We start from the raw sequence: 26,249 nt of genomic DNA on the forward strand, positions 1-26,249 counted from the left end.
TTTTGAAATGTTTGAAATTTGGTGTTAAGGAACCATAGTTATTTTCTGAAGTTTTCTTATAGGAAATAAAAGAAGCCTCATGATGAATTTATATATTTTTGTTTTAATACTTTTTCTTAATAAGTATACATATACTGTATATGTATATCCCACGTTCAAAGGCTGTTAAATCGCGTTGTTTACACATATCTTCAGAAAAAAAATCACTTCTACTGTCATGGTAAACAACCTGTTTCCCTATTTATAATGGTCTGGCCCTCTAGCAACTTCAGCACGAAATTATAGCTAATTTGCCTACAAACGTCAGGTGGTCATAATAATCTGGCCACTCAGTGTATATATCATGTACATATATATACATATATGGTATATATATGAAGTACATTAGAGGTTCAAAATAACAGCCCTGGCCCTAACTGATTTGGTTCAGTGGTAGAGCGTCGGCCTGCAGACCAAAAGGTCCCAGGTTCGATTCCGGTCAAGGGCATGTACCTTGGTTGCAGGCACATCCCCAGTGGGGGGTGTGCAGGAGGCAGCTGATCGATGTTTCTCATCGGTGTTTCTAGCTCTCTATCCCTCTCCCTTCCTCTCTGTAAAAAAAACAATAAAATATATTAAAAAAAGATAACAGCCCTGGATTATTAAATGACATAACAACTATTGCTTGATTAGCACTTTATAGTTTGCTGAGTGATAGCAAACCATTCTTATTTAATCCTTAACATCTACACTAATAAAAGAGAAACATGGTAATTAGCGTATGACCGCTACCCTTCCCATTGGCTAATCAGCATATCCTATGCAAATTAACTGTCAGCCAAGATGGCGGCCGGCAGCCAGGCAGCTTGAAGCGGAACATAAGGCTTGCTTGCTCCAGTGACGGAGGAAGCCAAGGTTCCCCGCCTGCTGCCGCCTGGCTCTGAGCTCCTGAAGCAACAGCTCCAAAAGATACAATGTTTCAATTATAGAAGCTAAAAATGGCGGTTAATTTGCATATACCAGTTGCGAGGGAAGACTAAGGACAACATGGAGGCCAAGAGATACAGAAGGGAGCTAAGTAGAGGCCTCGAGGACAGAAACGGACCCAAGGCTACAGAGGTGGGAGGTGGGAAGTGGGAGGGCAAGCCCAGCCACAGCGGCTGGGAGGAGGGGCAGTGGCTCGGAGGGGAATGGGCAGCGCTTGGGAGCGGGAGGGGAAACCGGCCACAGCGCCCGGGAGCTGAGGGGAAACCCGCCACAGCGCCCGGGAGCGGGAGGGGAAACCCGCCACAGTGCCGGGGAGCGGGAGGGGAAACCCGCCACAGCGCCCGGGAGCGGGAGGGGAAACCCGGCACAGCACCCGGGAGCGGGAGAAGAAACCCGCCACAGCGCCCGGGAGCGGGAGGGGAAACCCGCCACAGTGCCCGGGAGCGGGAGGGGAAACTGGCCACAGCGCCCAGGAGCGGGAGGGGAAACCCGCCACAGCGCCCAGGAGCGGGAGGGGAAACCGGCCACAGCGCCCAGGAGCGGGAGGGGAAACCCGCCACAGTGCCCGGGAGCGGGAGGGGAAACCCGCCACAGCGCCCGGGAGCGGGAGGGGAAACCCGCCACAGCGCCCAGGAGCGGGAGGGGAAACCCAGCAGGAGTGGCTGGGAGCTGAGGGGAAACCCGCCACAGCGCCCGGGAGCTGAGGGGAAACCCAGCAGGAGTGGCTGAGAGCAGGAGGGGAAACTGGCCACAGCCCTGTCACAGGGACAGGCGTCCTCTGGAGCCAGGCCGCTTTGAGCCTGTAGGCCCGTCCATAGGCCCAGAGCGGCCGAAGTCCCGAATGCCGGGCCTACCCTTGCAGGTGCCAAGCGGCCGGTTTTGGGGTGGGAACATCCCCAGGACCCAGGCACTCCAAGCTGGCGCACACCCAAGCGGCCAGGAACGGGGTGGGAATGTCCCCTGCAGCAAGTGAGCAGACAGCAGGGCCCTGCTTGCCACTGGCCGTGGCAGCGAGGGGCAAGCAGTCCCTTGCAGGGCCCCCACAGAGAGAAGACAGCAGGGCGCTGCTTGCCCCTGACCCCAGCGGCGAAGGACAGGCAGTCCTCTACAGAGAGCAGACACCAGGCCTACGGTGGCCTCAAGCAGGCAGGTCCGCAGAGAGCAGAGGACCATGGGGAGCAGGTCTAAGCCGTCAGTAGGACATCCCCTGAGGGCTCCCAGATTGGAGAGGGTGCAGATCAGGCTGAGGGACCCCTCCTTCCCCGTGCACGAATTTCGTGCACCGGGCCCCTAGTATCCTTATAAAATATTCTTATTAACTCCCATTTTTTCAGAAAATTAGACTCAAAATGGTTCAGAAATTTGTCTGATGGAGTAAAAGTGAGATAATGCCGGTGGGTGTTTCTCGGCATCTAGAAGGGTTCAGGAATCTGGAGAAGGCGCTGTGTGTAAATTAATCAAGAATCCAGAGACAAAACATAATTTTGGAAGGCATTTTGGGGGGCCAGAGAAGACTTAGCTAAAGGAACTAAGTTCTGTCTCCTGGACCTCTTGCTTTTTATTAACACAATTTTGTCCTAAGGCAATGGTTGGCAAACCACGGCTCGCGAGCCACATGCGGTTCTTTGGCCCCTTGAGTGTGGCTCTTCCACAAAATACCACGTGCGGGTGTGCACGTACAGGGAACGTTGTGGAGTGAAAGAAGATGTAGTGTCGAGGATTGAGAAAGGTATGTTGAGATGGTTTGGAAATATAGAGAGGATGAACGAAAGGAGATAGACGAAACAAGTATACAAGACGAGTGTGGTTGGGAGAGTTGGAAGGTGTCGACCTCAGGGATTGAGGATGTTTTTAGCAAAGGCCAGTTTAGGAGTACCCTAATTAAGTTAATAACAATGTACCTACCTATACAGTTTAAGTTTAAAAAATTTGGCTCTCAAAAGAAATTTCAATCTTTGTACTGTTGATATTTGGCTCTGTTGACTAATGAGTTTGCCGACCACTGTCCTAAGGCAAGGTAGATAGATATACACATCAAAGACCAGGGTTTAGTATACAGAATCCATTGTCAATTGGAGGCAATAACATGTAGATTGAAATGCCGTCAGCTGTCTGGCAGCAAGCAATCATTTATACATCCTTTTCAGGTTTGGGGAAATGCCCTTAGCTATTTCCAACAGGCAATAACATATGTGATTCAGCCCTTGCTGAGCCCCCAAGTTCCATCAACCTTTTGATGAAACTCTTGCATTTATGACATGCTAGAATTAAACCTTTGCACTCCGCTGTCCCCTCTCAGGGGACATCGGAATTCTAGCATATCACTCATCCGTACAGGAGACATTGTGGAGTGAAAGAATGGCCAACATATCACCATTCTAGCTAATAAATGTGGAATTCTAGCATATCACTCATTCTCAGGGGACATTGCAGTTTATTAGTGTTTACGGGGAATTGAGTTATTTCAACGCAACTTTTTGAGACATGCATGTTTCCCTGAAGTTTTATCTTGAAATGGCACAAGAAATTAAATCAAAATACTGTAAAATTACTAAGATATATACAAGAAATGTCAGCGGGTTTTGTGTCGGATTAAACAATAAACTACATATTCCCGATGTGGGACAAAGAAAACGGGACTGCATTGTGTGTTTTAACGGGAAAACACCTGGTGGCAGGCATCAAACCACTTATTACTGTCAAACATGCACTAATCAGCCTGCAATGCATATTGGGGAGTGTTACAAAACTTATCATACTGTACAAAATTATAAACAATAAAATACTGTTTTTTTTGCAAATGTACATTCCTCGATGTCACCCAATTCATATAAGTCCAATATCATTATAATACATTACTTGGTTCCAAAATTATACTAAGTAATACGAGGGTCTGTAAATGCACGTTTCCGCCGCAAAGTAGCGTCGAGTAGCTGGTAGCCAATGTCCAGAATGGTTCGGAGTGCAAAGGGTTAACTTCTGGCAGTGAGATTCATTGGACTTATTGATCTTTGGACTTATTTCTTATTTTCTTTCTAATATATATTTTTTTGAAATATCTCAATACTTACCAATGTATTTGTGTTTCCTGTACTAATAATTATAATTCTTAATGTACTTTATCAAGAATAATTTCTCAAATACATCACATAGATAGCATGTTGGTGTGTGAATACTTTATACATACTTATAAATACAAATACTTCCACAATTAGAAATAACTGGCTTATAATGCAAATGCCTCACTGAAACTACCCTTTGATTCATTCATCTGTCTCATTGAAAGTTTCACAGTAAAAGAGAATATCAAAAACCCTGTCTGGTTTTTTTGTGTGTGTGTTTTCTTTTTTTTTAAATTTCAGAGAGGAAGGAAAAGGAGAGAGAGATAGAAATATCAATGATGAGAGAGAATCATTGATCGGCTACCTCCTGCAGGCCTCCCACTGGGGATCAAGCCTGAAACCTGGGCACGTGACCGTAATCGGACCGTGGACCCTTCAGTCCTCAGGTTGACACTCAATCCACTGAGCCAAACCAGCTAGGGCTGTTTTGACTGTGGAGGTGTTGGGGGAGCAGGAAAAGGAGTGTGGGAAAAGCAGCAGGCCAACATATCACCAAAGTGGCAGAAACATTAATCAGTAATTTGGGGACCAAAAGACATAACCTTTTAAAAAAGTTGTGGAGACTGATTTTGAGGATTAAGTACAGTAAATTAATGTGAAGAATTTTGTAAAACGGTAAAGTGTTAGTTTTATTCCAAGGTTACATAGTGGCTGACAGAGTCAGGGAGGGGATCCAGGAGTGGGGTGGGAGGGAGGAGGCTGTGGGGTGATCATCTCGCTGTGGACATGTCTCCATTTCATATGTTGGATGCCTGCTGTTACCTCACCACCTCGATTTGCAAAACCTTTTAACTCTTACTGCTTCTTGGCTTATACTTGGGATTTGGCTTTTATAACCACCAGGAGAGTGCATTCCTTTACCCTCCTTCTTGGCTAGGGAATACACTGGATATAACTTTTTGGATTTCAGAATGTTTAATGTTTGAGTCACTACTTGAGAAAATGCAAATTCAGCTTCCAAAGTGAAATGAGGAAAAGTTCTTTATAGAAAAATTCTAGCTAATAAATGTAGAAAGGATGATAGAATTAGAAATCATTACTTTATCCCCTTTATTGAACTAGTAATCATCAATTGATACTAAAATGGTGAAAAGTTGATGGGACACTTTAAAACAGGGAGCAGACTGACTCCCCTGAATCCATTGATTAACAGTAACAAATATGACCTAACACAGGGGTTGGCAAACTTTTCTGTAAAGGGCTAGATAGTAGACATCTTGGGCTTTGTGGGCCACATGATCTCTGTAGGTGTAGAGTAGTCATAGACATAAATGGGTGACTGTGTGCCAATGAAACTATTTACCAAAACACACAGTTGATTTTGGTCCATGAGCTATAGTTTGCTGACCTCTAATATAGTAGGAAGTTTACAGCACCATGTATGAAGTAGTCTTGTCAAAAAAATTGAACCTGCATCAGATCAAAGCTCCAGGGCGGATCTCACTTTTCAACAAATACTGGGATAAAGGAACCAGTTAAATGACATGCAAAATCTAGACTGTGGGACATTCTAGAGGAGGACTAAATATCTTTTCTCAAGTAAATCAGTGCACAAAAAAGGGAGTGGAAAGTGCTCTTAAGAGGAAAAAATTAATGTTAATTCTATTATATGTAATGTTGGTATGATAGTTATTTCTCAGCAATGAAGTATGTATAGGAGAAATAACATGATGTCTGTAACTTTAAATAAAATAATCTAGTAAACAAGTATATGGAGTGGCTAGGTGGAGAATAATTGAAATAATTATCAAAATGTTGATAATTGTTGAAACTGGGTGATAGATACATAGGGGTTTATTATATTGTTATTTGTATTAATATATTATGCCCTATCTGGTGTGACTCAGCTGGTTGGAGTGTAGTTCCATACACCAAAAGGTCATGGGTTTGATTCCCAGTACCAGTCCTGGTGCTTGCCAGAGGCAGTTGATTTATGTTTCTCTGAGTCTCTCTTTCTTCCTCCCTTCCCCTCTCTCTAAAAATCAATGAAAATATGTCCTTGGGTAAGGAAAATAAATAAAATATGTATTTTATATGTTTAAAATTTTTTATGTAAGTTAACATGAAATTGCATATACCCTGAAAAATGTATGTGTGGATGGTATGTGGGCGGGAGGTGGTGGGTTGCATGGTTAAAGGAATTTTTGTTTTTATTGCTGGTTATATTCATTTTAGTACTAGTACTTTCTCTATTTTCTCAGTTGAAGTTCCTTCTGCCACTTGAAAATAAGAGTTATTTTCACATTCTGATTTCAAATAGCAGTCTCTGGTTACATGTGCCACTGATATTCATTGTGCCATGTAGATCTTGTTCAGAAACAAATTCAGTTTCTTTACCAAATTGATTTGTGATTGCATGAAGATCTTGTCGGACCTTTGGTACTAGTTTGCTAGCCAATGTGACAAACCTCTTACTTTAAAATTATGAACAGAAAAAACAAATGGGAAAAACACACAGAAAACAAGAATTTATGTTTATAAAATGATTGATGGGGGAAGCAAGTTGCACAATTAGTTTGAGATGCAGAGCAGCAAATCAGAGCAAATAGCTGCTTACAGGGACCAGTCTGTGGAATGTGAAAATGCATCAGGGTAACCTACATTTTGTTCCACCAAGAGATTTGCAGCTGACTATCTGGGTGACTCATTCCTATGCTGGGAGAGTGAGGTAATGCTCTTGTGAGGGGTGATGTCATCTCTCCACCTGAACTGAATTCATGTACTGCTTCCTGTGGCTCTCAAGGAAAAACACCATCTGCTTTCACATATGTAGCCTGCAAAATTCACACAGATTGATGCAAAGGTTAGCATACGTGTGTATAACTTATAAGTGGCCAATTAGTGAAGAGCACTGCTTTAAGGCTGAACTTTTAAAATCATAACCCAGAAATACATGATGAATCAGCATTGAATCATAATGCTTTTTTGTTGTTGGTTTGGGTTTTCTACTTTTCTCATTGATTTAACTTTTCAAATAAGCCAATTTTTCACAATATGGTTTATCATATAAAATATCTTGGTTGTTGCTTGGCTGGCGTGGCTCTGTGGTTGAGTGTCAACCTATGAACCAGGAGGTCACGGTTGGATTCCCAGTTAGGGCACATACCCAGGTTGTGGGCTCAATCCTCAGTGTGGGGTGTGCAGGAGGCAGCCAATAAATAATTCTCTCTCATCATTGATGTTTCTATCTCTTTCTCCCTCTCCCTTCCTCTCTGAAATAAAAAAATATATATTTTAAAATCTTGGTTGTTTAAACCATATTTTTAATTGTAGATAAGCTTTCTTTTATATTAGGAGGTATATAGATCATTCTTAAAGCAATGATGAATTTTAGTCCATATTATTAGCTTGACTAGTAGCCCGGTGCATGAAATTCATGCACATTAAAAGGGAATTAATTAGCGGAAATATTTTAATATTGCTATTTGCCCTTTCTCTATAATAGAAGTGTGAGAGATGAAAGGAAATTAGTAAGTGAAAATAATATATAAATTTATTAATAAACAGTAACAAAAGGATATAACAACAGAGGCATGATATAAAAACAACAAAAACATGATATAAAAACAACAGTGATGCAAAAATGACTGATAAAGTGATGAAACTTATTCTAATATCTCCCTGTACACCACATTAAGAGTGAAAACACTTTCAGAGTGCTTGACTAATTTCCCTTGTGATGAAGTATTTAGAACTTTAACGTCACATGCTCTTTGAACTCAAGAGAAAGCAACATATAACTGACCATGTGCAAAAACGGGTTCAGGTAGGAATATGCCTACTCTGTGGTTCTCAACCTCTGGCCCTTTAAATATAGTTCCTCATGTTGTGACCCCAACCATAAAATTATTTTCATTGCTACTTCATAACTGTAATGTTGCTACTGTTATGAATCATAATGTAAGTATCTGATATGCAGGATGGTCTTAGACGACCCCTGTGAAAGGGTCATTCGACCCCCAAAGGGGTCGCGACCCACAGGTTGAGAACCACTAGCTAGAGTTTGTCCTTGTGATTTATTAATAGTCATCACAAATGCTGGCATCATGGGAAACCGTCATCAAATCAATTTAAATGGGAGGCCAGTGTCAGATGGGGACAAATCAATTCTTGGAATCTGAACAACCTCTCCCTCTGCAGATGCTGTTAATACTTCAGCTTCGATAATGTTAGGTCATAATCTTTTGATAATAAATCTGGTACCATTACGAAGACCCCATTTACTATTGAGATTTCTCAATAGCATGATGATTGCACCCACTTTAAGTTTTAATTTATGACACAGCATTTCCAAAGGAATAATACTATTAAGAAATTCGATGGGAAAATTTTCCTTTTCAGCATCATCTGTGGAATCAATGGAATCATCACTCAAATATGTGTGAAAATCTCCATCGAGTAAATCCAAAATTTCATTTACTTTTTGAACGTGCTCATTTTTTGGACAAAGAATTGCATGTTTAGATATATATTTTTTTATTTTTTATTTTTTTAAATTAAATCTTTATTGTTCAGATTATTATAGTTGTTCCTCTTTTTTCCCCCCATAGCTCCCCTCCGCCTGGTTCCCACCCCACCCTCTGCCCTTACTCCCCCGCCCCCACTGTCCTCATCCATAGGTGTACGATTTTTGTTCAGTCTCTTTCCGTATCCCCCACACCCCTTTCCCTCCCAAGTATAGTCAGTCCACTCCCTTTCTATGCCCCTGATTCTATTATAATCACCAGTTTATTCTGTTCATCAGATTATTTATTCACTTGATTTTTAGATTTACTTGTTGATAGATGTGTATTTGTTGTTCATAATTTGTATCTTTACCTTTTTCTTCTTCTTCCTCTTCTTAAAGGATACCTTTAAGCATTTCATATAATACTGGTTTGGTGGTGATGAACTCCTTTAGCTTTGTCTTATCTGTGAAGCTCTTTATCTGACCTTCAATTCTGAATGATAGCTTTGCTGGATAAAGTAATCTTGGTTGTAGGTTCTTGGTATTCATCACTTTGAATATTTCTTGCCACTCCCTTCTGGCCTGCATAGTTTCTGTTGAGAAATCAGCTGACAGTCGTATGGGTACTCCCTTGTAGGTAACTGACTGTCTTTCTCTTGCTGCTTTTAAGGTTCTCTGTTTGTCTTTTGCTCTTGGTATTTTAATTATGATGTGTCTTGGTGTGGTCTTCTTTGGATTCCTTTTATTTGGGGTTCTCTGTGCTTCCTGGACTTGTAAGTCTATTTCTTTCACCAGGTAGGGGAAGTTTTCTGTCATTATTTCTTCAAATAGGTTTTCAATATCTTGCTCTCTCTCTTCTTCTGGCACCCCTATAATTCGGATGTTGGTATGCTTGAAGTTGTCCCAGAGGCTCCTTACACTATTTTTGTATTTTTGGATTCTTTTTTCTTTTTGTTTTTCTGGCTGGGTGTTTTTTTTGCTTCTTCGTATTTCAAATCTTTGACTTGATTCTTTGGATCCTCTAGTCTGCTGTTGGGAGTCTGTATAATATTCTTTATTTTAGTCAGTGTATGCTTAATTTCTAGTTGGTCCTTTATCACAACCTCGAGGGTCTCACTAGATTTCTTGAGGGTCTCATTAAGTTTATCGGCAGTCTCACTAGACTTATTGAGGGTCTCACTAAATTTATTGGCGGTTTCTAGAAAATTCTTGAAAAACCTTATACATGTGGTTTTGAACTCTATATCCAGTAGTTTGCTTTCCTCCATTTCTGTCATTTGTGACCTGTTTCTTTGTCTCCTCATTTTTTGTGCTTCCCTGTGTTGATAGAATGGCTTTCTGTGCTAGGTGTCCTATAGGGCCCAGTGGCTCAGCCTCCCCAGTTACCTGAGGTGGACACTCTTGGTGCATTCCTTTGTGGGCTTTGTGCACAGTCTTGTGGAAGTTAAACCTTGATTGTTGTAGGTATCACTGGGAGGAATTGACTCCAGGCCAATTGGCTGTGAGAATCAGCTATGTCTGCAGTGGTAGAACTTCTGTGCTGGAGACACCCCTCCGGGACAAGACTTGCTTCAGTGGGGCTTTGGTGCTCACTGAGTTTTCCCCCTGAGTGTGTCCCTTCTGGATCCGAGGAGCTGCAATCTGGATGGTCCCACTCTGACCACTGGGTACACTGGCACTTGGATCTCTAAGGAGGTGCTAATCTAGCCTCTGCCTGAGGCTACCCAGCAGGAGCTCAGCTGTGAAGCAATGCAAGTTGCCCCGGGGCCTTGGGCCAGCTGCAAGTTTGTTAGGTAATTTTCAGATTGCAAAGGGCCAGGCCTTTCATATGCAAAAGCTTCCGTGCACAGCTTGGGTGGCTCGGGGTCCCAGGGGATCAACAGGGCGGAGCAAGCAGCTATGGCTGCTCCTCAGTCCTGCACTCAGAGGTCCTGCTTCTCAGTGTCCCAGTAATCGCTGCAAGCACCTCTGAGAGCTGCCCTCGAGTTCCAACCGATGCCAGACAGTCCAGTTTCTCCTGTATGAGTCTGGGTCCCCAGAGACTCACCCGGAACCGGAGCTCAGAGCAGTCGGGAGCTTGTGTTCCCTCCCAATTGAAAAGACAACCGTGTCCTCAGCCACCAGCCCTCTCCGCGTGCGCCTCGTACCTCTGCACTTTGCTTCCGCACCGCACCTCCTCTGAGTCTCAGTATGCTTTTCTCTTTCCTTCTAGTTGTAGAATTTCCGCTCAGCCAGCCTTCCTGTGGTTCTGGATGATGTCTATTCCATCTTTTAGTTGTATTCTTGAAGTGCTTGTGCAATGTAGCAATCTCTAGTGTTTACCTATGCTGCCATCTTGGTTTCTCTCTAGATATATTTTTAATATTATCTATAGATATAGTATTTCCAAAGGTAGCTTCAATAATAGATCCATTATAAATCATTTCACAGGGGATTTCAATAATATCCATTCCTAAATGAAAACTGCTATCAAGTTTGCCATCTACAAGTTTAACTAACCATCCACTATAAGCAGAATCCTCTGATCTCATATTTGTTGTAAGAGACAACTTTCTGAAACATCCCCAAACATTCCAGTACTTTAAACTCCTTTGTACTATGGCCGATCACATAGCATGTGGTACAATACTGAGACATTGTTGAAAATCCCCTCCAGGAAGGAGAACTTTCCCACCAAATACAATATTCAAATTTCTCTTAGTAATCTGTTTATGGCGTTTATAGCATGACTGGATGCCATGGTGCATTCATCAATGATGAGAAGTTGGGCCTTTTTAATAGTTTTAGCAACTTCACTGTTTATATCGAGTCTAGGAATTGAAGTTTCATTTAGTGGAATCAGTAATTTATATTGGGAATGAAAGGTGCTTCCACCGAGAAGTAAATTTGCAGCGATTCCTATAGACCCTGTGAGTAAAACAGTACCACCATGACCTCTAATATAATGTATTAAAACTTTATTAAGATATATGCCTCCACGCTCCGAGGGCTGGTTCCTGCCTCAAACCTGGCCCTTACCGGAAACAGCTCGGTGAGGGCGCAGCCATTGGCAACGTGACCCAGGACTCAATGTGGCCACGCTCTGAGGGCGGGTTCCTGCCTGAAACCTCACCGCCCTCTCAGAAAACAGCTCGGGGAGGGTGCAGCCATTTCCAAGACAACCCCTGCAGGATTGACTTCCTTCTGGTTGATTGAGCCTCGGTTGTGACGTTACACCCAGGGTTTTTATCCTATCTAATAATAGAGAAACATGGTAATTAAGCGTAACTTTGCTACCCTTGCAATTGGCTAATCAGCGAGATATGCAAATTAACTGCCAACCAAGATGGCGGCTGGCAGCCAGCAACTGAAGCGAACATGAGGCTTGGTTGCCCCGACGATGGAGGAAGCCAAGGTTCCCCGCCTGCCGCAGCTTAGCTCTGAGCTCAGGATGCAACAATGTTGCAATTATAGAAGCTAAACAAGCTCCAGGTACCTGCTTTCAGCCAGCGGGACCTCAGAGCTTAGAGCGGCCAGTGATGGCAACAGAGTTTCAATTATAGAAGCTAAACAAACTCAGATACCTGCTTTCAGCCAGCAACGGCCTCAGAGCTGGAGCTGGGCCTCAGAGCTGGAGCCGGCTCTCAGCTCCAGTGACAGCTATAGAAGGTAAATAAATCCCAGAATTTAAAAAAAAAGAAAAAAAGGAGAGGCTGGAGCTCCAGTCACCTTCCAGCCTGAAAACGGCCCTCAGGCCCTCACCCAGACTGGCCCGGCACCCCAGTGGGGACCCCCACCCTGAAGGGGGTGTGACCAACTGCAGACAGCCATCAGCCCATCATCCAGGCTGGCCAGGCACCCAAGTGGGACCCCCACCCTGATCTGGGACACCCTTCAGGGCAAACCAGCCGGCCCCCACCCATGCACCAGGCCTCTATCCTATATAGTAAAAGAGTAATATGTAAACTGACTCTAACAGCAGAAAGACTGGGAATGACTGGTCACTATGACACACACTGACCACCAGGGGGCAGATGCTCAATGCAGGAGCTGCCCCCTGGTGGTCAGTGCGCTTCCACAGGGGGAGCTCTGCTCAGCCACAAGCCAGGCTGATGGCTGCCAGTACAGCGGTGGTGGTGGGAGCCTCTCCTGCCTCCTCAGCAGTGCTAAGGATGTCCGACTGCAGCTTAGGTCTGCTCCCTGCTGGCAAGTGGGCATCCCCGAGGGCTGCCGAGCTGCCAGAGGGATGTCTGATTGCCATCTTAGGCCCAATCCCCTGGGGAGCAGGCCTAAGCCAGCAGGTGGTCATCCCCCGAGGGGTCCCAGACTGCGAGAGGGCACAGGCCGGGCTGAGGGACCCCTCGCCCTGAGTGCACAAATTTTTGTGCACCGGGCCTCTAGTATAAATAGAAGAAGATAGTTTTGTTTTATTTTGGAATTAGGAGCCATTGTGTTCCCTAAGGACCTGCTACTGCTTTAGGGGAAAAGAAGTTAATGGAAAAGGAAATAAGTCCAAACAAATGTTACCCTTGTACTATAGACCTATTCACTCCTCTTTTTTTTTAGAGATACACATCTACTTTTCCTGTTTGTACTCGACTAGTACTACTGTCCACAGGGCTGGACAACCTGAAATGCCTATTCTTTTAACTTTATCATAATTTGAATTTACTATTCTGGTAAATACAATATAGAATACCTAACATAATATGGAAGGTAGAGAACAATAAATACTTGATTTTCTAACATATGTAACTCAAAATGGGAGGTCATATTTGCTAAATACTACAGATTGTTATCATAGTGTTAACGTAAGAAACATTCAAACGTGTGAAGAAGTTTTGTGAGTTTATTTGAGCCAAATTGTTGACAAATGCTATGAAGCAGAATCTCAACACATTGAGTTTATGCTCTGGAGAAGTGCAGTTTTTCACTTACTTTATACATTAAAAACAAAAGAGGAGATGTAAGTGGGTTACTTGAAATTCATTGGTGGTTGGTTAGGGATGTGGGAGAAGGCAAAGTGGGGAAACCTCTGGGATTGGATAAAAAGCAAAATGATAGACAGTACATCTTTTACTTAGGTGGGCACAGGATAGTTAACAGTCAACAATTAACTCAATAAGAATGAGGGGATTTGCAGTCTCTGCAGAGGCGTATCTGTGCTTTGAGAGGTCCAGAAAAAGAAAAATTACTTTGATATTCCAACAATAATTTATCGTAGATGCAAAATGACAATAGACAGGTTCAGTTAAGGTAAAGATTGACCTTTGTCAGGGAAGATACCAGCCAAGGACATGACTACCCACCATAAACTTTTTTAGTTAACTTCAGACCATACTTCGTGGTTACTTTAGGTCTCTGAGTTTGCAAGGCTGCCAGACAGGCCCTGAGCTTGTCAGGTTAGCACGTGGCCCCTTTTTGTCCACAATAGAGTATGTATACTTTGATCTATATCTGTATTTTTTTTAAAGAAATTTTTCTTTATTGTTGAAAGTATTACAGATGTTCCTTTTTTCCCCCCTCACATTGACCCCCTCAACCCCTCTTCCTCACAGGCCTTCACTGCACTATTGTCTGTGTTCATAGGTTATGCATATCCTCCTATATAATAAAAGACAAATATGCAAATTGTTCCCTTGACCCGGAGTTTGACCAGAGGGCAGGGCCAGCCAGCCAACCACGTGAAGCCCTTCCCCCTGGCCAGCTCAGCTTGATCTGCCCAATTGGGGCAAGCCGGCTGGACTCCACCCATGCACAAATTCGTGCACCGGGCCTCTAGTATGCATAGAAATTCTTTGGTTAATCTCTGCCCATCCCTTCATTCCCCCATATCTGTTCTTAGTGGCAACTGCAAGTTGAACAGTCTACAAAAGACAAAAAGAAAAGTTGCAATATTTTGAAAATAAAATCTGTTATCTTGTTATCAAGAAATATGAAAAAGTAAATATAAATAGGTAAATAAGTAATAACTGTAGATCTTTAGCCAGTGTTATGATGAACTTTGATTCAATGGCATAGCCTTCTGGCTTTAATTAACAGAGCTCCTGCAAGGCTTCTGAGTGTCTTTGTTGTTAACCTTTTATTTGGAAATAATTTCAAACTACAAAAATTGCTCAAATAAAAATGGTCTCTCCCCAACCCTTATATACCCAGATTTACGTACTGAAACCTCCTGCTTGCTTTATCATCTGCGTGCCTCTTTCTCTCTTTCCCTTTCCCTCACCCCTCATACACACTTTTTTCTTGAAACATTTAAAAATATATTAGATCTCCATCATGGTCCTTTACCATTAAATACTTCCTAATAGAGACATTCTCTTACATAATCACAGTACAGTTATCAACTTCATAAATTTATATTGATATTTTAATCTACCATTCATATTCATATTAATCAGTTGACCTAATAATGTCTTTTGTAGCATCTTCCATCTCGGTACATCTTGTCATCCAGACTTTGTCTTTTATGATGTTGACATTTTTGAAGAATACAGTCTCTCTGCCCTTTTATTTAAGAACTAGAGGCCCAGTGCACAAAATTTGTGCACTCGGGGGGGGTGGTCCCTCAGCACGGCCTGTGCCCTCACGCAGTCTGGGAGCCCTTGGAGGATGTCCAACTGACGACTTAGGCCTGCTCCCCATAGGAGTGCTATGGAGGTGGGAGAGGCTCCCGTCACCACCGCTGCACTTGCCAGATGTGAGCCCAGCTTCTAGCTGAGTGGCGCTCCCCCTGTGGGTGCTCCCCTGGCTTCTAGCTGAGCAGCATTCCTCCTGCATTGAGCGTCTGCCCCCTGGTAGTCAGTGCGCATCATAGAGACTGATCGTTCCACCGCTGGGCCGAAACCGGCTCTCTGACATCCCCCAAGGGGTCCCAGATTGTGAGAGGGTGCAGGCCAGGCCGAGGGACCCCACCAGTGCACAATCAGGGCCGGGAGGGATGCAGGAGGTTGGCCAGGCAGGGAGGGATTGTGAGAGGGCTCCAGGGTGTGTCTGGCCTGTATCGTTCAGTCCCAATCGCCCGGACCCCAGCAGCAAGCTAACCTACCAGTCAGAGCATCTGCCCCCGGTGGTCAGTGCAAGCAGTTGAGTGGCCTTAGCAAATCATTAGCATATTATGCTTTGGTTGAATGGCCAACTGGATGACCGGACACTTAGCATATTAGGCTTTTATTATATAGTATTGAAATTTCCTCCTTCTGTGCTTGTCTGGTGTTTCTTGTGCTCAGATGCAGCTTGTGTATACTTGGTGAGGATTCTGCATAGGTGATGTGTCCCCCCCTTAGAGCAGTGGTTGGCAAACTGTGGCTCGCGAGCCACATGCGACTCTTTGGCCCCTTGAGTGTGGTTCTTCCACAAAATACCACGTGCAGGCGCGCACATACAGTACGATTGAAACTTCGTGGCCCATGTGCAGAAGTCAGTATTTCGTGGAAGAGCCACACTCAAGGAGCCAAAGAGCTGCATGTGGATCGCGAACTGCAGTTTGCCGACCACTGCCTTAGGGCATCAGTCTGTCATTCAGGGATGTTATTAATTTTGGTCACTAGTCAAGGTATTGTCTGAACTCTTCCCAATATAATTACTGTTTATGAAATTCTTGTAAATAATAAGCAGTGTGTGGGGAATACTTTAAGACCATTCAAGTATCCTGCTTCTCATCAAAATTTTCACCTAGATTTAACTCCATTGCTGATTTTTGACCTGATTCAGTCTTTACTATGATGATACAAAATGCTAATTTTTCCAACTGCAGCCCTCCTTTCATATTTACCAGTAGAAACTTGGCATTTTATTGCAATAAGAGTCTTCCCTTTCCCCCATATATTATTTATTTTATGTATTTATTATCAGTATGGACTTGTGAATTCCTTTTTCCCTAATGATTAATAATTTAGTAGTTAATTATTTTGGTACTTAAACTCTTCCAAATGTTGTTGGTGGCATGCTCCCATCCTTTTTTTTTTTTTTTTTTTTTTTTTTAGTTAAATTACATTTGTTCTTCCTAGAATAATCCGATGTTAAAGGCTGATCTTTTATCTACCCTGCCAGTCCTGGTATCAACCACTTGTGTGAGAAGCCTTGGTTCCTTTGGTGGGGATTAGAATTAGATAACAAAATCTGGGCACTAGATTTGAGTGCATTATTTTTACAGCCACTTTATAAACAAATGTAATAACATAAGCATACCTGGTAAATATTTCTTAGAAGTACAATAAGCACTTTTTTAGGATGTAATGGTGTCTCAGTTTGTAGTACAGCAATAAGTTAAATACAGTTCGCTCTCCTTATGATGGGCACTTGCACCTTAAGTCCTTCTTAGTAAAGGGTGTGCCCCAGAAATAAGCATGGTTAACTTTCAGGTTTAGGTTTTGCTCAAATATTGCATTCTCAGCAGGGTCTACCCTTAACTCCTCACTGACTGGCTCTTCCCTCTCCTACATGCACATTTTCCAGTCCCCTTTATCTTATTCTATTTTTGCCTTCTGGTATTTATCACCTAAATTACCTTATAATTATTCATTACTTTGTCTGCCGACACTAGAGTTTGAGCTCCAGAATGGCAGAGTTTGTTTTTATTTTATTATTATTTATTTCGCTCATTGGTCTCATCTGTCATAAGCAACAGAATAGTATCTGGCACATAGTAGGCCCTCAGTAAACATTGTTAAAGAGGAAGGACAACTGAGAACATAAAATCAGTAAGTTACCAGGCTTCTAGCACACAGCTCACTTGAGAAAGTAAGTACAAGAAAGGATGGGCTACTGCGTGAATCAACTTGTGTTCTTGGATCTGAGCCTATGACTGCAATTGGCCTGGATAAAATAGGCCTGGAAAGTACTGCATATGCTGTCCCCTCGCTAGAAAATCTACATTAGCATGTTAATCACTATAAGAACCCCTGTAGTAACCTCTTCTTGAACTCACTTGATCACAGAACTCTCTTGGGTAACTCACATATCATAAGGACACTCCTGGCAAACAGTTGGAGAAAAAGCATACTGGAGAACTGCATGGAGGTCCCTGGAGAGGTGGCAGTTCTTTTTAGCTGCTTCTGTTAGTTGGTGAGCTGTGCTGCTTGAGAAGGAAGCTAGAGTCCCTCCAGCTCGTAGTTACTCCTCTTACAGTGAAGGTCTTTTTCAAACGTAACTTTTATTTTAGGTTTTCGGGAATAAGATGATCATTCCTTCCCTGGATGGAGACCTCTTCCAGTGGGACCGAGACCGTGAGAGCATGGAAACAGTTCCTTTTACAGTTGAATCACTTCTTGAATCTTCTTACAAATTTGGAGATGATGTTGTTTTGGTTGGAGGGAAGTCTCTCACTACCTATGGGCTCAGTGCATGTACTGGAAAGGTGAGTGAAAATACTGAATTTACTTGGGGAGAAATCAGAATAAATTATAATAGAAGTAGTTTCTTAAACTATACTATTACTGTTTGAGGTTTATTAAAATTTTCCCCAAGGATATCATTTGGTGTAATAAAAGAACTATATATAAAGTGGAACGGGGAAATATTATTAAGAGAAACTAGCTTTATCCAAGATAACAGAATGAACAGCAGACCCAGGACAGCAGAAGCAAGACAACAGGTTCTTCTCTGTGGTGGTGCACTTACTGCACATTATTTTGAAATCCTCACAGTATTCCTAAGGGTTACATATTTTTGTTTCCAGTTGGATGGATGAAGAACCCTCCAAAGATTAATAATCATAATAAGAATAATGTACCACTTATTTCTTTATCTAGTTTGATCCTATAATAAGAGGATCCAAGAAGAAAGTTGTACTTATGTTAAAGTTGAGAAAACTGAGACTTTAAAAGGGTCAGAAACTTTCAAGGTCAGATTTGACTTGATCTGTCTGGTGACAGTCATGCTGATAAGCCCTAGACTTTGTCCGTTATTAGCTCTTAGGATGTGATCATAATCTGCTTCTAAAATTGCATCTTGCGCCCTAGCTGGTTTGACTCAGTAATAGAGCATCAGCCTGCAGACTGAAGTGTCCCAGGTTCGATTCCCATCAAGGGCACATGCCTGGTTGCGGGCTGGATCCCCAGTAGGGGGCATGCAGGAGGCAGCCGATCAGTGATGCTCTCTCATCATTGATGTTTCTACCTCTCTGTTCCTCTCCCTTCCTATCTGAAATAAAATATATATGTATATTAAAAAAATAAAATTGCGTCTTGCAATTAAAATCCATTATTAGGAATGACCAATTAAAAACATCTTTTTTAGAAAGGTAAAATCTTTTTTTAATCCCTAACACCTTGGTATGTGACTGTCTTATATATAGACTTAAGACTAAAACAAGGAAAAATAGAAAAATTATCTTTTGACCCTTGAGTTTTTCATACTTGAGCGATTCCCTGTGTTAAGTGTTAGGTCCGTAGTACTTCTGCAGATGCTTTCTACTTCACCTCCTGATACTGTAGTGCATTCATTGATAAGGCCTTGAGTCCTCTGTATATTTCAGTGTTCCCTGTAAACACTGCCATGAACCAGATCCTCAGGTCTGGTTCCACAAAATTCTGGTATTCTGGTAGGTATGCTTTTTTCTGTTAGGATTTTAGTTTGGTTCATACTAAGACTTTTCCTTTTTCTTTTAATGAAGATTTGAAGGAAGTACTTTGAAATACTATAGCTATTAGAAGAGGTTCAAATTTTTAAAAACCAATTACTTCTGTAATATGGAAACTCTGAGGTTGATATTTTTAATTCATCTGAAATTGTATTGATGTTGTTAAGATATCAAAACTGGTTACCCATTTCTTTCTTTCTTTATTTATTTATTCTACCCATTTCTTTTTGTATATTCCATGGAATGCTCCAAGTAAGACTAAAATTATCTAAGTCCTTAAAATCATTCCCTGGAATATTCATTGCTGCTTTTATGATTCTAAATAACTAATTTTAGGAGTTGGTTATCTACGATGCTTCTTAATATTTGGGTGCTTCTTCTATACTTTTCTTTTTAAAAAAATATAAAATAGAGATTCTTTTAATGGCTCTGGCCTCCTGTAACTTGTATTTTTTAAAACTAATTTAAAAAAATATTTATATTAGGCAGAGCTGCCTCAAACAGATTGTCAAACTGCAGCGGGAAGGCCGGGGAGGGTTGGGGGGCAGGAGGGAGGGGTTAAGAGATCAACCGAAGGACTTGTGTGCATGCATATAAGCATAACCAATGGACATAAGACACTGGGGGTAGGGGAGGCCAGGGGATTGTCAAAGGCGGGGAAAAAAAGGAGACATATGTAATATTCTTTGTAATACTTTAAGCAATAAAAAAAAAGATTAAAAAAATATTTTTATTGATTTCAGAGAGAAAGGGAGAGGGAGAGAGAGATAGAAACATCAATGATGAGAGAGAATCATTGATCGGCTGCTTCCTGCATGCCCTCACTGGGAATTGAACCCGCAACCTGGGCATTTGCCCTTTACTAGATTCAAACCCGAGACACTCCAGTCCACAGGCCGACGCTGTATCCACTGAGCCAAACCAGCTAGGGCTAAACTAATTTTATATGTTTTTTCAGGTGAGGTACATCTGTTCAGCATTGGGTTGTCGCCGATGGGATAATGATGAAATGGAACAAGAAGACATCCTGCTTCTGCAGCGCACCCAGAAAACTGTTAGAGCTGTCGGGCCTCGCAGTGGCAATGAGAAGTGTGTATTCAGATCATGTAGCTGCTAGTGTTATTTAGAACCACACCAAGACTAAAACTATTCAGATTTTTCTTTGAAGATTTTTTTGAACTCTTTTGGTTCCTTAGAAGCATACTATTCTTTTAAGAAAAATGTAAGCCCTAAATTAAAAATGGCCTCATGATTATTAACAAATTCTGTACTGGGCTTCTCTCCATATGTTTCAGGATATGGTAACTAGAAGGAGTCTCATACGATGATGATATATGAGTTTAGTTTTAGGTTAATGATAATTTTCAGAGCAAGCTTACTGATCAACATTTTTTCAATGCAAAAGTCTCAAGAGAAAGTTAATGTGCTTTATTTCAGCCCTGACCATTTTTACTCTGAGTTCTCTCTGTTATGTAGTAGTTTCATAGTTTTTCTGATTACCCCGATTTTAAAATAATATTTTAGTCTATTTTCTTCTTGAAGTATGAAGATATAATTTATTTGGTCAAAAAAAGTTTTTTTTCAAATAATGAATTCCTTATATAATTTTTACTTTTAAATATGTGATTAAAAATAAGATGGTTGGATAAGTTGTGCTGTTCTTAAATTACATACATGTGTGATTTTTAAAAACCTAATATTTATTTTTTAATTTTTTTTATTGATTTCAGAGAGGAAGGGAGAGATAGAAACATCAATGATGAGAGAGAATCATTGATTGGCTGCCTCCTGCACACCCTCCACTGGGGATTGAGCCCACAACCTGGGCATGTGCCCTTGACTGGAATTGAATCTGGGACTCTTCAGTCCACAGGCTGACCCCTATCCACTGAGCCAAACCAGCTAGGCCTAAAAACCTAATATTTAAATGTTAAATTGCCTTTGTAGTAATAATAATTTTTGATCCAATTTTTATCTTTGGAAAGTGAGCCAGATTTTCGTTTCTTTTTTTTTTCTTGTTTTGTTAATCTTCACCTGAGGATATTTTCCCATTGATTTATAGGGCGCATGCAAGAGACAGGGAAAGAAAGAGAGAAACATTGATGTGAGACATCAATTGGTTACCTCCTGCACTATCCCTGACCAGGGCCCGGGTCAGGGAGGAGCCTGTAACCAAGGTACATGCCCTTGATAGGAATCGAACCCGGGACCCTTTGATCTGCAGGCCAACACTATATCCACTGAGCCAAACCAACTAGGGCTAATCCAGACTTTCAGATTTATATATGATGCAGTACAATTCATTTTCCTTTCCTGAAAGTTGTTTTCTCTAACTCATTTAAGAAAGCATTTTTAAACATTTTATTTTCTTACATTCACTGGACTGTGAGTAACGTTTTATATCTGCTGGCAACCTAACCTTTTGTATTCTTGATAGGATTTTGCTTTATTTTTATTATTTTTTAAGTGCTCGAGTGCTTGCCTCGAAGTGCTCAGCTACCATAGGAACAGATGTTCAAATTAATTAGAATTTTGAGTCACTATAAAGGAAGAGCCTGGGGGTCTAAGATCTATGTTCCTTAAGTATATATATTTTTAGTAGATGTAATTTTAAGGCCATTTTATATGTAAGTGACAAGATATTATACTGTTAATAGTTAAGTGATTTTTCTGTAAATTAAATATAGAGGGAATATTATTATTATCACTTTATGGATAAGGACATTGAAACTCAGGAAAGGGTTAAGTGACTTGCCAGCTCTCAGTCAATAGAGATTGGAGGTAAGGTGTGTGACCTTCAGGTATACTTGGTCACATTGCCTTTCAGGACATGTTTTCACATAAATTTAAAATTGATGTATTCGTCTTGCCTTTTACATTGGCTTATTGGGAGATACTAATTTCTCTACACTTGAATGAAATGTGCCCAGACTTGAATTAAGAAGTAAGTCCGACTGCATGCTGCTATCCCATTTTAAGATGACTTTGATGTGTTTTAAGAAAATCATCCTGATTTGGAATTGTGAACATTTGTTAATTTTTGAGAGAAAATCTGTCCCATAGCTGATGTCAGCTCACAACTTTCCAAACCCTGACAAAGTTATGCCCTCTTGTGGCATATATTAGCAGCCCTTCTTTCCTGAAGATTGTGTTGAGTTCCTTTTCTCATCACCAAATCTTAATGTTTGCTATTTCCCTGTAGAAAAGTTATTTATTTGGCTCCCTCTTTTCAAGTGTAAATTTCTAAAACATGCATTTGTAAATTTAAGGTGGAATTTCAGTGTTGGCCACTTTGAACTTCGGTATATTCCAGACATGGAAACTAGAGCCGGATTTATTGAGAGCACTGTAAAACCCAGTCAGAACAAAGAGTCTGAAATTATCTCTGATGTGGAAGAACAGGAAGCTGCCATAGTGGACACAGTGATAAAAGTCTCTGTTGCGGATTGGAAGGTTATGGCCTTTAGCAAGAAGGGAGGACATCTAGAATGGGAATATCAGGTAACTAAAACCACTGAGAATTTATGAACTGTTTCTTCCTTTTTCAGTTTGACCAAACATATTGGGTAGTGGGAAACGATGCCAATTTGGATTTTATCTTGTTCTCTATGCATTAAGAAATTTGTGGTTTTATACCTGTTAGAATGGCTATTATGAAAAAGACAAAAGAGAGTTATTGGTGAATGGTGTATAACAGTGTATCTATGTGCACTGTTGGTGAGAATGTAAATTGGTGCAGCCACTGTGGAAAACAGTATGTAACTTCCTCAAAAATAGACCTGCCATATGATCCAGCAATCCCACTTCTGGGTATATTACCAAAGGAAGTGAAAGCAACATCCCAAGGAAATTATTTGCCCTCTCATGTTCACTATAGCATATTCACAGTAGCCCAGATATAGAATCAGTCTAAGTGTCCATTATTGGATGGATGGGTAAAGGAAATGTGGTGTGTATTTTACAGTGGAATATTATCCAGCCTTAATAAAGGGAATCCTGTCATTTACAACATTAACACGTTAAGTGCCCAGCCTGTTTTGTCTTCCAGATGGAAAGTATAGTGTCAGTCACCGGTGACTGACGGGGAACTTAATGTGTTAATGAATCTGGAGGGCATTATGCCAAGTGAAATGAACCAGACACAGAAAGTTAAATACTGCATCATTTCACCTATATGTGGAATCTAAAAAAGTTGAAATTATAGAAGCAGAGAGTAGATTGTGATTGCCGTGGCCTAGGGGAAGGAGAAATGGGGAGATGTTGGTCAAGGGTACAGAGTTTCAGTTAAGTAGGATGACTGAATTCTGGAGATGTAATGTATAGCATGGTGATGAGTGTAGTCGGTAATTCTGTATTGTATACTTGAAATTTGCAAGAGTATAGATTTTTTAAGAAAAAACTTTCTAGCTTTATTGAGTATAATTGACAAGTAAAAACTATCTATTTGGTTTGTACATTGTGCTGATTTGATATACATACACATTGTGAAATTATTACCACACATACAAAATAACTGTGTGAGGTGATAGGTGTGTTAATTAGCTTAGTTGTGCTAATCATTTCACAGTGTATACATATATCAAAATATCACATTTTGCTCTATATGTACATTTTTGTCATTTATGCCTCAATAAATCTAGAAAAATAAGAAATATAAAACAAATTTGTGATTGTAAATAGTATTTTAGAAGTTGGAATACATAAAGAATGCTTCAAATTATTTTAAACTTTTTTTTCACTTTTGTTTAGTTTTGTACTCCCATTGCGTCTGCCTGGTTGGTGAAGGATGGCAAAGTCATTCCCATCAGTCTTTTTGATGATACAAGTTATGCATCTAATGATGGTGTTTTAGAAGATGAAGAAGACATTGTAGGAGCTGCCCGAGGAGCCACAGAAAACAGTGTTTACTTGGGTGAGTGTCTCTCATCTAGTGATAATACAAATTGATATCTAGATTTGATTCCTACACTGTGCTGATAGTAATTTTAATTCCTAAGTACAGTCTCTGCCTTAGGTTGCCCTGAGATTTATACTTTGGTTTTCATTCATGCTATTTTGTTTCACTTAACCCAGCGGTTCTCAACCTGTGGATCGCGACCCCTTTGGGGGTCGAACGACCCTTTCACAGGGGTCGCCTAAATGCATCCTGCATGTCAGATATTTACATTACGATTCATAACAGTAGCAAAATTACAGTTATGAAGTAGCAACGAAAATAATTTTATGGTTGGGGGTCACCACAACATGAGGAACTGTATTAAAGGGTCGCGCATTAGGAAGGTTGAGAACCACTGACTTAACCAGTTCTGAAACTTTTAATTGCTATAGCTTTTTTTTCTCTCTGAGACCTATATAGGAAGGCTTAGAAATGTTGCATATACATATGTGTGTGTGTGTGTGTGTGTGTGTGTGTGTGTATATATATATATATATATGTGTGTGTGTGTGTGTATGTGTGTGTGTGTGTATATATGTGTGTGTGTATATATATATATATATATATATATATATATTCTATATAATAAAAGGCTAATATGCAAATCGACCAGACGGCAGAATGACTGGTCGCTATGACAAGCACTGACCACTAGGGGGCTGACGCTCAACTCAGGAGCTGCCCCCTGGTGGTCAGTGTGCTCCCATAGTGGGAGCCCTGCTCAGACAGAAGCCAGGCTCACAGCTGGCGAGCACAGCGCTGGTGAAGGGAGCCTCTCCTGCCTCTGTGGCAGTGCTAAGGATGTCTGACTGCAGGGAGTGGGCCTAAGCCATCAGCAGTCGGACATCCCCCGAGGGCTCCCGGACTGCGAGAGGGTGCAGGCCAGGCTGAGGGATCCCCCCAAGTGCATGAATTTCATGCACTGGGCCTCAAATATATATATGGCATGATTTCAAATTACTGATATGTTCTTAAAGTCTAAAACTTTCTACATTTGTATTTGTAGTTGCAATTTGTTCCTCCCTTAAAGATTATATTTATTGATTTTTTTTTAAAAGACATGGATGAATTTTTAAAAATATATATTTTTATTGATTTCAGAGAGGAAAGGAGAGGGAGAGAGAGATAGAAACATCAGTAATGAGAGAGAATCATTGATCGGCTGCCTCCTGCATATATCCCACTGGGGATTGAGCCTGCAACCCAGGCATGTGCCCTTGACTGGAATTGAACCTGACCCTTCAGTCTGCAGGCCGACGCTCTATCCACTGAGCCAAACCAGCTAGGGGTATTTTTTTCTTTGCATTTATACAACTTATCTGAAAAATAAAAATAAAATTTTGTAGTGCTTCTGGGCAATTGAAGGCCTTTAGTATAATAACTTTTGAAAAACCCTGAATCTAATTTTTGAACTAGTGTTGGTGGTCAGATACAAATTTCTTTAAGCTCTGTCAGTGTGTTATCCACCACTCATTCTCAATGAAATGCAAGAATTTGAAAGATTAACATGTCATACATGTTTTATGATAATATTTAACTGAATTGTTAGCAATGTCTCTGGAATTATAGGTGTTTAGGTTTCCTTAAGGAGAATGTTACTTCATCTAAAATCTCATAAGAGTACATAGACCTCTTTGAATTTTCCTACTGAGTGAGTTTTCCAGTAATGACTGAAAGTTGTTATTCAGTGAGAAACATTGTATGGACCTTACGTGTAACTTTCCTGCCATATTTTTATTGAATAGCCTTTGGGTCCTTTGAGTGTATCAAGCATGATTCTTCTCTGAGAAAAGTTGTATAATACATGAACGATAACTGAAATTAACCTAATATTATTAAATCAAAATGAGCCTTTTTGAAAAAGAATTATTGGTGTTTGATTCCAAACATAATTGACAATATTCTTGTTGATTCAGGAATGTACAGAGGCCAGCTGTATCTGCAGTCATCTGTCAGAATTTCAGAAAAGTTTCCTACAAATCCCAAGGCCTTGGAATCTGTTAATAATAAAAATGAAATTATTCCTTTGCCAACAATCAAATGGAAACCCTTAATACGTAAGTGAATTGTAAACTTTTTAAAAGTTTATTAACATGTTCACAGGGCTGATCATGATGTCTTTGCCCTAATTTTGACTGTCACAGAGATGACAACATTATTTTCTGATAAACTAGAAAGATATTTCAGATGTTAATGCATTTTTTATATCCTCACCTG

General features: G+C 40.9%; 1 protein-coding gene across 3 annotated transcripts in view; it reads left to right on the forward strand.

The window, feature by feature from the left end:
• EIF2AK3 (eukaryotic translation initiation factor 2 alpha kinase 3) overlaps positions 1–26,249 on the forward strand; it is a 105,230-nt gene that overhangs the window by 32,968 nt on the left and 46,013 nt on the right. For all 3 annotated transcript variants that reach the window (XM_070405843.1, XM_070405845.1, XM_070405844.1), the window contains exons 3-7: positions 17,678–17,872; positions 20,055–20,185; positions 22,366–22,597; positions 23,846–24,008; positions 25,949–26,089. In XM_070405843.1, the coding sequence (XP_070261944.1) occupies positions 17,678–17,872; positions 20,055–20,185; positions 22,366–22,597; positions 23,846–24,008; positions 25,949–26,089 (862 nt within the window). The remainder of the gene's footprint in view (positions 1–17,677; positions 17,873–20,054; positions 20,186–22,365; positions 22,598–23,845; positions 24,009–25,948; positions 26,090–26,249) is intronic.

Source organism: Myotis yumanensis, unplaced genomic scaffold (genome assembly GCF_028538775.1).
Source record: "Myotis yumanensis isolate MYYU_CA2020_CCGP unplaced genomic scaffold, mMyoYum1.0.hap1 SCAF_2, whole genome shotgun sequence".
NCBI lineage: Eukaryota > Metazoa > Chordata > Mammalia > Chiroptera > Vespertilionidae > Myotis > Myotis yumanensis.